The 13876-nt window shown below is 47.1% G+C and overlaps 1 protein-coding gene across 5 annotated transcripts in view; it reads right to left on the reverse strand.

The window, feature by feature from the left end:
- Positions 1-13876, reverse strand: part of LOC135909425 (tRNA (34-2'-O)-methyltransferase regulator WDR6) — a 443227-nt gene that overhangs the window by 344989 nt on the left and 84362 nt on the right. For all 5 annotated transcript variants that reach the window (XM_065441378.2, XM_065441379.1, XM_065441377.1 and 2 more), the window contains one exon: positions 12282-12482. In XM_065441378.2, coding sequence (XP_065297450.1) covers positions 12282-12482 — 201 coding nt within the window. The remainder of the gene's footprint in view (positions 1-12281; positions 12483-13876) is intronic.

The raw sequence follows: 13876 nt of genomic DNA on the forward strand, positions 1-13876 counted from the left end.
TTATGGCTGCAAGAGCGGAGGTAGAGGGAGAATGTCCAGCATAAGCCAGCATAAGTGATTTCAGGGGCAGCCACCTACAGGGGAACGAATGAATGAATGAATGAATGTTTGATGTTTTATGGCGCAAGGGCCAAGTATGGCGAAAGAGCACCATGTCCGTGTTAATGAGTTTGCAGTGAAATCATGAGTTCTATGAAGTTGGTGTGATGTCGCTGTAGAGGGGCCTTAAAAATGGTTGCGCTAAAGTGCGTAAAATCTGTATAATAAGATTATGGCGATGACTTATGACGTGTACTATGAACAATAAGACGCATTTAAAAAGAATCATATGATGTCTAAAAATATATCAGGTTATGTAAGATATGCTAGAGCACTACTGCCTCCTTAGAGCCCTTGAAACACAAGGGCCTGGAGGCATGTACTATTCAAAACAATTATCGCAGCGGCATCCTCTGGAGCGAGGATGCTCTACGAATTTAATGAGCTTATAACGTGTAGAACTACATCCTTTAAGAAGTCGAGGACTGCCTTGGTGTTAAAAAGCGGTTCCTTACCAAGAAACATAGCCGGGTGTAGAGGGATGTAATAACGGTATGCAAGTGGAAAATGTTTCTTTCAGGTTTGGCCTTCCGACACTCCAAGAGGACATGGAGGACGGTCAGCCTTTCACCGCATCTACCACAGGTTGGAGGTTCACTTCCAGTAAGTAGAAAATGATGGGTCCCAAATGTGTGTCGTATTCTGAGGCAACAGAATAGGACATTTGTTCGCCGAGATTTTGTTGGGGATGGCCAAAAACCTAATTGTGGCTTTATAACGTGCAGTTTATTATTTATTTCTGCGTCCCACATGCGTTGCCAGTGGTTTCGCAGTTTTTTTCGTATGTAAGGTTTCAGATCTGTGAGAGGCACCAAAGCATTCTTATTAACAGCAGGGGGTGCAATTGACATAGCCATCTGGTCTGCCAGAACGTTACCTTCGATTCCCCTGTGGCCAGGTACCCAGCAAATGATATGCTGGCTAGATAGATAAGCTTTGCACAGGTCGGAATAGACTTCAGTAAGTACAGAATTTTTCTTTTTGTAGGGTGACATTAAGGCTTTCACCACACTTAGGGAGTCTGTATATATTACGGCTTTTTGGAGTTTTGATTTCCGTATATGCTTTACAGCCGACCATAATGCATAGGCCTCTGCCGTAAAGATACTTGTTTCTGGATGTAGTACATCAGATTCCGAGAAGCATGGACCGACAGCTGCATAGGACATTCCGGCATGTGACTTAGAAGCGTCTGTGTAGAACTCTGTGCACGAGTGCTTGTACTGAAGTTGTGGGAAATGCATTCTTATTTCGACCTCTGGAGCATGTTTTGTGACTTTTAAAAAGGATACGTCACATTCTATCACCTGCTACTCCCAAGGGGGGTAAGAGCTTGGTTAGGTGCATTAGGGAAGCTCGACGAGTGGGACATGCATTTCATCGCTAAGCTCCTTCACACGCAGCGAGAACGGCTGTCTTATAAGACGGACGATTGCGGAAAAGTGTAGCACACGTCATATCAGTAACGGTATTAAAACATGGGTGTTCAGGATTGGAGTGCACTTTAAAAAAATATGTAAAGCTGACGTATGATCTCTAAGTGGAGCGGCCACTCATTCGATTCGGCATATAAGCTTTCGATCGGGCTTGTTCTGAAAGCGCCAGTGGCTAGGCGGATACCTAAATGATGGACAGGATCCAGCATCCTTAGCGCGCTCGGGGTGGCAGAGTTATACACTACGGCCCCATAATCAAATCGTGACCGTATTAGGCTCTTGTAGAGATTCATTAGACACTTTCTGTCACTATCCCACGTAGTCTTAGATAGAAGTTTCATTAAGTTCATTGTTTTTAGACATTTTTCTTTCAGATATTTGATGTGTGGAAGGAAAGTGAGTCTATCGTCAAGTATAATACCTAGGAATTTGTGCTGTTTGTTGATAGCAATTTGTTGTCCACACAGTTCTAAGCTAGGATCCGGGACCAGGCCTCTCTTTCGTGCAAAAAGAACACAAGAACTTTTGTTAGGATTGATTTTAAATCCGTTTTTCTCTGCCCATTTTGATACTTTGTTCAAACCATGCTGTACCTGTCTCTCGCACACTGCGAGGTTACAGGATTTAAAAGCTATTTGAATGTCGTCTACATAGATAGAGTCAAAAATGGCAGGTGGTAATGAAGCACGAAGCGTGTTCATCTTCACTATAAAGAGCGTGCAGCTAAGCGCGCCTCCCTGGGGTACACCAGTTTCTTGTGTAAAAGGACGTGACAGTACATTGCCGACTTTTACACGGAATGTACGACTGGATAAATAGCTTTCTATTAGGTTTAGCATATTACCATGAATGCCCATTTCTGACAAGTCTCTCAAGATTATGTAGCGTCACGTTGTGTCGTATGCCTTCTCCATATCGAGGAATATGGATAGGAAAAACTGTTTGAGTACAAATGCATCACGGATGTTTCCTTCGATGCATACAAGATGGTCAGTTGTGGAGCGCCCTTCTCTGAGACCACATTGATAGGTATCAAGCATGTTGTTCAGTTCAAGGCAATGTATGAGCCTGCGATTAATCATTTTATCAAATACCTTACAAAGGCAACTTGTGAGGGCTATTGGGCAGTAACTTGCCACTAAGGAAGGGTCTTTGCCTTGTTTCAAAACAGGGACCACAATGGCTTGTTTCCATGCGGTTGGAAGGTATCCCACAGCCCAAATAGTGTTAAAAAGTGCGAGTAGTTTAACTTGCGTGTCATTGTGTAGGTTTTTGATGATTTCATACATTATTCTGTCAGATCCAGGTGCAGAGCTCTTGCATGCGCTCAAGGCAGCTCTAAACTCTGCAATACTAAAAGGACGGTTGTATGGTTCATTCTGACGACATTTTCTGATGAAAGGCTTGCATTCTTCTATTTGTTTGCATTTGAGAAAGGATTGTGAATAATTTGCGGAACTTGACACGCTCTCAAAATACTCCCCAAGTGAGTCTGCCTGGTCTTGCAGTGTATCGCCCTGTGTGTTTACCAGAGGGAGTGAGTATGTTTGCCGCCCTATGATCTTATTAACCCTGTTCCAGGCTTCGGCGTCATCTCTGAACGAGTTAATACTCGATAAAAACTTCTACGAACTTTCTCTTTTGGCCTGTCGGCGGGTTCGCCTGCCTTGGGACTTTACTTTTTTAAAGTTGACAAGATTCTCTGCAGTGGGAGAAGCGCGTAGCAACCCCAACGCCTTTTTATGATTCTTACAGGCGATCCTACATTCGCTGTTCCACCACGGTACACGTCGTTTGCACGCAAACCACTTACTTCGGATATGCATTTTGATGCGGCATCTATTATGAATGATGTAAGATACTCCACAGCAGCATCAATTTCTAAAGAAGACATGTCAGCCCATGAGATGCTAGTGAGAGTTTGAAGTTTCTCCCAGTCGGCTGTGTCTATCTTCCACCTAGGAGCTTGTGGAGGATATTCGTTTTCTTTGGATGTTCTTATCAGTATGGGGAAGTGGTCGCTCCCGTAAGGATTGTTCGCAACTTCCCATTCGAGTTCGGGCAGTATGGACAGGGAAACTATACTAAGATCTATTGAAGAAAAGGTTCTGTTCGCTAGGGAATAATACGTGGGTTCCTTCTTATTCAGCAAGCATGCACCTGAAGAAAAAAGGTACTGTTCAACAAGACGACCTCGCGCGTCTACACGAGAGTCGCCCCACAGGCAGCTGTGCACATTGAAATCACCACAACATAAGGTTCTGGCATTCGTCTATAAATGACTGAAATTCATGTTTGCTTAATTTGTAGTGTGGGGGTACGTAAAGCGAGCAAATGGTGACGAGTTTATTTAAAAGAACAGCTCAAACCGCCACTGCTTCAAGGGGCATTTGTAGCTGTAAACACAGATAACGAAATACTTTTATGAATAAAAATGGCAACACCGCCTGATGATACGACAGCATCATCGTGATCTTTGCGAAACTTGACATACGGTCGGAGAAAGTTTGTGTGTTGTGGTTTTAGGTGTGTTTCCTGTAGACACAGCACTCTTGGATTGTGTTTTTGGATGAGCTCTTGCACATCATCAAGGTTCCTAAAAAGACCTCTGACGTTCCATTGAATTATTTGTGTATCCATATTGGAAGTAAATAGGTGCTGTGTATATGGAAACAGAAGTATTAATTACAGATATTTCAGAGATTAGGTTACAGAGCTCTTTCGAGGCCCTGTAACCGGGGTTTTGCCCTTTTTGAAGCGTTCGAGGGAGCCTCGCCGCTCCTTAGGCGCTTGGTGCGCCTTGACGATAGGTGTAGTGCCCATTGCCTCTTGTGAGGTGCCAGACACGTGCTCCTGCGAGCGAGAAGTTACCAGCGGGGGTCCCGCCTTGGAGGGCAAGACCCCTGCGCCCACCGGCCCAGAGGTCGATGGGGCTCCCTGAGGGATTTGGCTGCGCCGGCTGTTCCCAGCGCTGGAAGAGGCCGGGGAGGTTGGGGCAGCCTCGGCTGCGCCCACCTTCGGGGTTGATGGTCCCTTCTGCTCGGTTGGTGGAGCAGCGCTGGCTGCGACCACCGTGGGGGCAGATGGCGTAACTGCCGACTCACTGCTTGTGGGTCGGACAGCCGCCGGAGGCCGTTGTGACGCTGCCCCCTGATGCGCCACTTCGGCAAAGCTTTTCTTTGGCAGGTATGCTACCGGCCTAACTAAGCTAATGATGTTTGATAATTGTTCTTATTCGCAAAACTTGCCTGGGCCAGGTAACCAAAATAAGCAATGCCACCACATGAATGTGTTTTTGCATGCAAGCTGTCAACAGTGGCTGTCATTTTCGCGTCGATTGTTGCTGTTGCACCAACAGTGGCGACAGCTTGACTGCGCTTTGATGTGCAGGCTCCTAATGGTGCCTTTCAAGCGTGCCCTCGACTACTGCTATTAATAGCTACCCAATTAGTTTTCTGGGCCTAACTAAGCTAATGATGTTTGATAATTGTTCTTATTCGCAAAACTTGCCTGGGCCAGATAACCAAAATAAGCAATGCCACCACATGAATGTGTTTTTGCATGCAAGCTGCCAACAGTGGCTGTCATTTTCGTGTCGATTGTTGCTGTTTCACCAACAGTGGCGACAGCTTGACTGCGCTTTGACGTGCAGACTGCTAATGGTGCCTTTCAAGCCTGCCCTCGACTACGTGCTATTAATAGCTACCCAAATTAGTTTTCTGGGCCTAACTACGCTAATGATGTTTGATAATTGTTCTTATTCGCAAAACTTGCCTGGGCCAGGTAACCAAAATAAGCAATGCCACCACATGAATGTGTTTTTGCATGCAAGCTGCCAACAGTGGCTGTCATTTTCGCGTCGATTGTTGCTGTTTCACCAACAGTGGCGACAGCTTGACTGCGCTTTGACGTGCAGGCTGCTAATGGTACCTTTCAAGTGTGCCCTCGACTAATGCTATTAATAGTTACCTGAATGAGTATTTTGGGCCTAACTAAGCTAATCATGTTTGATAATTGTTCTTATTCGCAAAACTTGCCTGGGCCAGGTAACCAAAATAAGCAATGCCACCACATGAATGTGTTTTTGCATACAAGCTGCCAACAGTGGCTGTTATTTTCGTGTTGATTGCTGCTGTTTCACCAACAGTGACGACAGCTTGACTGTGCTTTGATGTGCAGGCTGCTAATGGTGCCTTTCAAGCGTGCCCTCGACTACTGCTATTAATAGCTACCCAAATTAGTTTTCTGGGCCCAACTAAGCTAACGATGTTTGATAATTGTTCTTATTCGCAAAACTTGCCTGGGCCAGGTAACCAAAATGAATTGCGACAACATGAATGTGCTTTTGCATGCAAACTGCTAAAAGTGGCGGTGAATTTTGCATTGACTACTGCTGCTTCACCTACAATGGCTACGACATGGCTGCGCTATGAAGTGCAGATACTAAAGGTGCCTTTCAAGCGTGCCCCGACGACTGTTATTTCATCACAGGGCCCGTCATGCTCATAGGTGGCTGCCCAATAGAGTATTTTGGGCCTTCTGACATTGGCATTATTCATCTCAACGGGCTGGAAAAAACATTAGGGGCAGCACAACTGCACGCAAAGCACAATATGCTTTGGCGTGCAGACTGCTAAGAGTGGCTGTCACTTTCACGTTGACTACTGCTTTTTCATGTGAAGGTGGACAGTGGCTGCCCAAATGAGCATTTTGGGCCCCACATAGTTATTCAGAGTTAATAACTGTATTTGCATTCAGATTTTCCAGCATTTCAGCACGTTTCCATGCCAAATCTTATATTGAGCATGATCTGTGCAGGACGATGCTTTTTCAGAATTGGGCTTCGATTAAAAGAAATATGTCACCAAATGAACTGCTTATTTATTTGAGAGATCACGGGAAAATGCTTGGCTGCTGCAAACCCACCAGCAAAATTTTGGTAGCCCTAATAAGGGTTGTTCTTTTGTTAATAAGAAGCTGTTATACTTCATCGAGTGGCTCAATGCCGGACAGCTCGCAGTCGGAGTCGCTTTTTTCACTGTCATCTTCACCCACTAGAATGATGATGGGTTGGATACGGTCACTTTCAGACGTATCAAGCCTGAACTTTACCTCCAGGTCCATCACGTGGTGAGTGTTCTTCCTTCAGTCTTCTACCGTCACATGCTTGATTTTTTCTCTCTAGACGTCTTTGACTGTGGACAGCTTGAAGTCTCCATTGCCCACAGCGATGCCATTTTTCACCTTTGCACACACGAGCTCGATAAGATTAAATTCGCAGTGGTGCGGTGGCAGCCTGAGTACAATGCATCCAGTCCTTTCCGCTGCATTGTCTACGATGTAGCTCAGAAAGCGTAGCCAACTCAAGCAGCTGCTTTCTAATTATCCTTTCGCTGTAGGCGAGGGTTTTGCTTTTGAGCCACTACTGTATTTTTTCCTTCTTCCAAGCTGTCATCGGCAATTTCTCTTCTCTCCGGGAATGGTAAGGTGCATTGTCCAAAACAATGACGCTACCAGCAGGCAACTTCTGCAGAACGTCATTAAACCATCCCTCGAAGCGATTGCCGTCCATTTCATTGTGGTAGTTGCCTGTTTTTTGGCCACGGAATCTATCTAAGCAGCCGTCGATGAAGCCATCCTCACTGCCGATATGTGTCACAATCAGGCGCTGGCCTTTTCCAGAAGGTTGTTTCAGACCCGTCGACAGGCCATTTGCTCGAGCGTACAGGTGTCCGCGCTTCTGCACCACGATGTCTTTTCACATGATCGACCCTGTGTGTCCCGCTGTCACCCATGTCTCGTCCAGGAAAAAGATCTTTCGGCCTTCTGACCGTAGCCCTCCACGTCAAGAAGGTAGCGATTCCACCATTCAGCGATGTCATCCCGGTCGATAAGCAGCGAATTGTGGCTCCTCTTCTCATGCTTGAATCAGATCTCGACAAGCAGGCGACGCACAGTTCACCGCTTCAGTGATGGGAGATCCATTTTTGCGTGTGCCAAGGTAATGTGTGGCCGGCAGGAGGTCTGGACCCCACTTCACGCAGAGTCAGAGACGAGGAGAGCTTTTTTGGCGAAGAATTCTTTATACAATGTTTACATGTTGTGGTCGTTATCAGGAGAGAGACGAACAGAGCAGCTGCAAGCTGCTTAAATAACACCCCTCAGTCCCCAGATTCCCCAGACAGACCCTATAAGGACGAAACAAGGTAGAGAGAGAGAGGGTCTGGGCAGCCTCCGTGGTCCTAACGCCGCTCTCGGTGGCCGGCGCTTCCTCAAACCGCGCTGTGGCGTTGGGCCGATCTGGCGGTCGGTCAGAATGGTGCGCCGGGGAAGTTTTATGGCCCGCATAGGACAAAGGGAACCAACTGCAAGGCACGGGGTCGAAACACAGCCCTCCTTGGGAAACCGTGCCAAACACAGCGGGAGTCGTTCGTGGTGCGGGCGCCGCCGGACGAAGGAAGGGGGGGGTTGCATTGCTGCCGGCTCGGGGAGGGGCCAAATAGCGCTCCGTGATCCGGTGGCCGCTTCAGTCGTGGACGCCGCGCAGCCGCGAGGAAACCCGAGCCGTGCACGTAGTCGTGTGCCCGAAGCAGGCACCATGCAGGGATGAATGCTGCCTCCACGGTAGACACACCATAGCACTGGCCTTCCGTCAGGCAAATCCCAGGGCACAAACATAACACCGTATACGCTTCGAGAACTCGTTATAGTGATCTTCACGACCGTCAGTGTCTCGTTGCGGCGAAAGAAATCGTGCCCACGACCTCGGCGCGCACAACGTGTAATACTTCGTGCTGCGTCTTCTTTTCTCCGCATTTCGTGGGCGCTTTCGCGACGGCGTCGACAGTTTGCCACCCGAAATATGCGAAGCTTTGACCTCCCTCCTCACCTTGAACACTGTGCTTTCGCTGACACCGAGCATCTTGAGTTTGTAATGGTTATGATAAATGCATTGTTCTAGATAAGTACTTGTTCAATATCAACTGATTCATTAGAAGCTTGGAACAGGAGGAGTATATTTCCCGTGTACATGTAAACAAGCGCAAAAGCCATGCAGAGCTGCTCTTTCTACTTTCGTCACTTGCAATGAAGCTAAAGAGCAGACGACGTGCAGCATTGTGGAAGGCACGGGGTTATTTTTCTGTCGCGATCCGGCATGTGCTGTAGCACATGAGAGCTCTACTAAACCAGTCATCAAAATACAAGAGTCTTTATTTATACCGAGAATTGCCCGTTTCAAAAGCACGATTTTTTGAGAGGGATTACTTTAGTCGCGGAGGCAATCGGACGTCGCGCTTCAGTCATCTGGGCGGGGCCTCGGCGAGCCTCCTCTTTTTTCTAAAGTTGTATCCGACTATAGTTCCTAGCGAAAATGGTGCTAAAAAGCGCCCCCTGTCCTGAACTGGGTAGTACCAAGCTCGATCGTCTGCTTCGGAAAACACATTTACAATATGGACCGCCACTTTCACTTTTGTTGTACCACGGCTTGGAGCGAATATCGGGCGCCGAATATTTTTTTAGGGGTGGCACGCTGCGTAAAGGGAATAAATTAAGCAACGCCGAATACGTGTACACCGTTCAAGAAATAAACGGCGAAGTTTTAGCGCGGTGTCAATAGCAAGTGAAGCTAGTCGCGTACGAAGTTGAACTTAGGTAAGGATTGCACGCTGCTAGATTCAGGCGCACAAACGCGAGAAAATGCTAGCTGTAAATGAATTCACAGCAGCGATAAGCACACATCATGTGTACGGAACTGCTCGAGCGCACGACGGTACGCGCTGCGACGGCGGCGGTATTTCAGCATGCCGCGATGTACGAACTGCTCGAGCGCACGATCGTACGAGCCGCGACGCCAGCGGTCCTCTGACATGCCGCGAAACGGCGGGCCTCCTGCAATCTTTGCTGACTGCATGCCGCTAGACAAGTAGTTATGTCTGCACTGTAGTAGCGGCCATCTGTCCCTTTAGCAACTGATAAATAAATGATGCAATGCATATGAGCTCTCAGCAACGTACGTGCGAATCGCGCTGCAGCGTGAGCTCGTGCACTGCTTGCTTGATGTAGCTTTTAACCCTTTCGCTGTCACGGACGTACCGGTACGTCATCACGCTTCCCCCCCAAAAGTGTCACTGACGTACCGGTACGTTCTCTATCGTGCGTTCAAAATTTCGCACCAGAGCGCAAAGCTGGCGCTTCTGGATTGGCCACGCAATCTGTTGACTCTTTCTACAAGTTCGTATATTCGCCTCGACGTGTGTTACTCCATGTATTGAAGAGTACGGCGCGACGGCCACTCCCCACTTTCTCTTTGCTGAGTGGCGCGGTGGCTCCGTGTTCGCTGTATCATGCGTCGCGCGCGTGTGGTTATGGGTTCAAGGGTTGCTCTGCCGTCTCCACTGGTTTGAAGGTTGTTATTTTTCTTCTGTTGGTGTGCCTGCTACGGCGCGTCAAGTTCAGGTGCACGTGCCGTTGTCTCTCCGAAAAGAGCGACTCGTTGCTGCTTTCGCTCTCTCGCCGCACCCTCGCTTTCGACTTGCAGCAGTAAACGTAAAGCCCTTCGAACTTTGTTTAGCCTTTTTCCATCTCTCTCTGTCATCTTGATCACGCAACGTCCCATTTATCTCCGTTGTGCGGGCGCCTGAAAGCGCATCCTCCCTGCGCGCGATTACTTTCGGATGGCTCAGCGCGCGGGACCTTCGTCTGCTCATTGGAGCGGTGGCTCAATTCCGATTCAGAATACGAGCCGAGCTCGGATTCGGACTCAGACAGAGTCGCATGCGAGGAAGAGGGTTCCGCATCGTCAGATTCGGATGTTGAAGGGATTTTATAGTCAGGCTGATGATGATGATGATGTTTACTAACAACAGCTGCAGAACACTGAAATGCGTATATTACATTGACTATGTTATTTGTATACCAATCATAATCAAAAATAAATTGCTATGTTCATTCCCTGTTATGCTCGTTCCCTGAAACCAAGCCGACACTGGGGGTGCGTCACGGTCAGAAAGGTCCGACAGCGAAAGGGTTAATGGCAGCGCTCGGACATCGATGTGCTGCAATCAATACTACCTTGCTGCGCTGCCTCAACGTGCAGGCTTGAGGTCAAGCATGAGCTCATTTAACTCTCTAACCTGTGCTGCTCGTGGTGGGGTAGTGAATTGTCACCGAATCAGCCCGACCATTTGCGCTCATTTGCACGCACCACTTCGCACGGGTCGAATTGTTAATTGTCGCTGTGGCCGGGTCTCGAATCGTGAATCACCAGCCATGCCTGCTGCTATGTCGGTCTGCCGTCGGGACTGTAGGTGCAAAAGACCGAATTTTAGAACGCAGATAAGCAAGTTTCAAGACAGGCGAAGCAGTCAGCATGGCGCAAATTTTCGCTTATCTAGCGCGCCCGACGCTCCGCTTCGCTAGGCCTTGAAGGAAAACGGTAGAATCTGATGTTGGGATTCAGGCCTTCTTGTTCATGGCAGCCCACGACGCGGAAGTAACGATGGTGACGCTTTTCTGAGGCTGAGCTAGGTCTCTCCAGATCGGCATCGCCGATTCCTTCAGCTTCCAGCATTACGTCTCGCGGAGAGTCCATTTTCGTTAAACTATAGGCTGTGGCGAGCTCGCAGCGTGGTCTTTGAAAAATGACGAGCTTTTTCGCACTCGCAACAGAGCAGAAAAAAGCGCAAATCGACGCAAAACTCGAGCTAGAAACGTGCTTCGCCACCGCCAGGGCTCAATACTACCCAAGCTGGTACTACCAAGATAACGTTTCGCGCGCCGCCACCATGCGCCGCTACTATACCTCAAACTCCAGCGCAAGACGTCCATACCGGCATTCCCAAGCATGCCACAGAGCAGCAGCACCAGATTTCCCTCTAGGTAATATGGTGAGAAACACTATGCTCTCTGGCACAGCACCGAAATGATGTTGCTGCTGATGTGGCTTCATGTGTTAACGCATAGGTCAGTTGGAGGCCGTTGTTCTGATCTCTGAGACTTCTTGTTTTGCTGAGCTGCCCGATCTTGACGACGCACCGCCATGATTGGGCGATGAAAAGTGGAAACACTACAAGTTAACCGATACGTATGCAATAAGCTGGTACGGTTTATGCGGATACAGAATGCATTATGCTGAATGGCCACTGGGTCAGCGATTTGACTTCGCTACTTTTGAAACAAAACTACTGTTTAAGCAGGTACGATTTAACGAGGTTTTACTGTAGTAGTAACCAAGCTACCAGCATTTACAGCAGCAGAATTGTGTGCTATGATCAAAACTGCGGCTTCCCTTATGAAGTTGCACCATGGCATGTATTTAGGTTCTGCCGGCTTTTTGACATATATGAACCTGAGTCAGAGCACTGGGTAGCACATCACAACTCTACAATGTTTCATTTTTCTTCAGTGGCCAGAGCACAACATGCAGACATGACAGTTTCTTTTTTTCTTTTTTTTGCTCTGTGCTTTTGCCATTATATCTACTTCCCATGCCCACACAATATTTCTGGCCAATGGTAACAAAGCATTGATGCCGTAGTACGAATGATGACACAATAATGACCATAAAGGTCAGCATGAATCCTAATGTGAGAGCAATGGCTCTTGCAGAATTTGTCAGGCTCCTTGCAACAGATCAATTAATAAGCTTCAGCCAACTTTGATTACAACCAGGTGTTCACCACATTACACTTACTTGTTCAGAAGGCCAACACCCTTTTAGGGGTCCATAGATTAGAAAAAGGATACAGCAAGCAGTAGTCGCTACAGGAAGTGACGGTGAGCGCCCGCTTCGCCTGCCAATCCCAGTGGGCTACACGGTTGTGGCCAAAGCAGAGCGCCAGTGTCGTGAAACTGGTTCCTGGGACCAAGGGCCCCGCCTCTGGTTGCAGCCATGCCACATCCCAGATCCAATCATCGAACATCACGGGCTGCAGGACAACCTTGAACCTGCACACACAAAAGGTTCATCTCCCTGGCTGGACCACCACAAACTCCGAAAGAGGCAACCTCTGGTTACAGAAACTAAATTTCACTTAGCTGAGGGTACTGACCTGCAGTGCTTTAATCCATTGAAAATTTAGGACAAGCCTAATTTGTCCATGCTAAGCCAGCCTCTGAAGTGGCTAATAACAAGTCTAGCCTAATGAGGTTAATTAATTTGCTGCTTGAGTTAACTTTAGCACAAGGTAAGATTATGAGGAGCTCTCACAATACATTTACAAGAACAGATGGCCAGCAGACATGTCATTTTTTCTCCTTCTTGTGCAGTCTGGAATTTCTTTTTGCTGTGTCAACCTGGGTTTCAATGAATATTCATATACAAAAATATCAACTTGCTTTTGAGATAAGGAACCTCTGAATACAAAGAAATGGCAGAGGGGTTAATGCACACAGTTGGTTTAGTAAAGGTATTAGAAAGCATCCTAGTGAAAGCGCAGCAAAGATAATGGGCAATTTTTTGGTAACACATCATCAGGAGCTGCATGACATTGCCATGCAAATTTCATTAGCAGTCAGTCATGATCATACCTTTTCACTGTGCAACGTTGATATTATGTAAAAATATGGGCACATCGCATAAGTTTGAAGGCATTCTAATAGATGACTGTGGCACATTTTATAATAAACTTTGTCACAACAAGCAAACCTAGAAGACTCAATGACGCAAGTATAAAAGCAGCCGGACGCAAGCTTCTTGCTATCACTGTGGCCTAGTTGTACTTTTGCTTAGAGGGCACAAGTCTGCTCAATAAGCACTTCCCTTTTCAATAGGTTGTTTGCTTGCCGGCCTGCTGGACAGCACCTGTCACTATCACATCACAATATACAATAATTAGCAAACTAAATGAAACAGATATTAACATATTGAACAATAACAACATTACATTTTTTCTAAGCCCAATATTGAAGGCAAATTCCTTTGGTGGGAATTGACCACTTGCGCAACTATGACAGAACAGGCCCCATGGTGGGACAAAGGAAGCACACATCACAAGTGCAGATTCCCACCCTCTTGTCTAGTTGAAGAACAACTGATGCGTTCAGCTTTGCCTTATACAGCTCGTGCTTGGCATGCATGTGATGCTAATGCATGGTCTTTTTATGATATAATGCTGGCAAAATGATCTGCTCTTGGCAGTAAAAATCAGCAACAGGCTAAGGCATGCAGAGAGCAAAATTCTTGCTCTAATCATGTTTAACAGATTGACGGAAACACGCATGCAGGAGATCACAAAGGGATTGTGGATTCAACCTTTTGCAATGGCTGCAGCTTTCAGTCAAGAAATAAAGAAAACAAGATAGAACTAGGGTAGCAAACACTGTTTCACTTTCACTAACTA

The sequence above is a fragment of the Dermacentor albipictus genome, unplaced genomic scaffold, assembly GCF_038994185.2.
Source record: "Dermacentor albipictus isolate Rhodes 1998 colony unplaced genomic scaffold, USDA_Dalb.pri_finalv2 scaffold_17, whole genome shotgun sequence".
Classification (NCBI taxonomy): Eukaryota; Metazoa; Arthropoda; class Arachnida; order Ixodida; family Ixodidae; genus Dermacentor; species Dermacentor albipictus.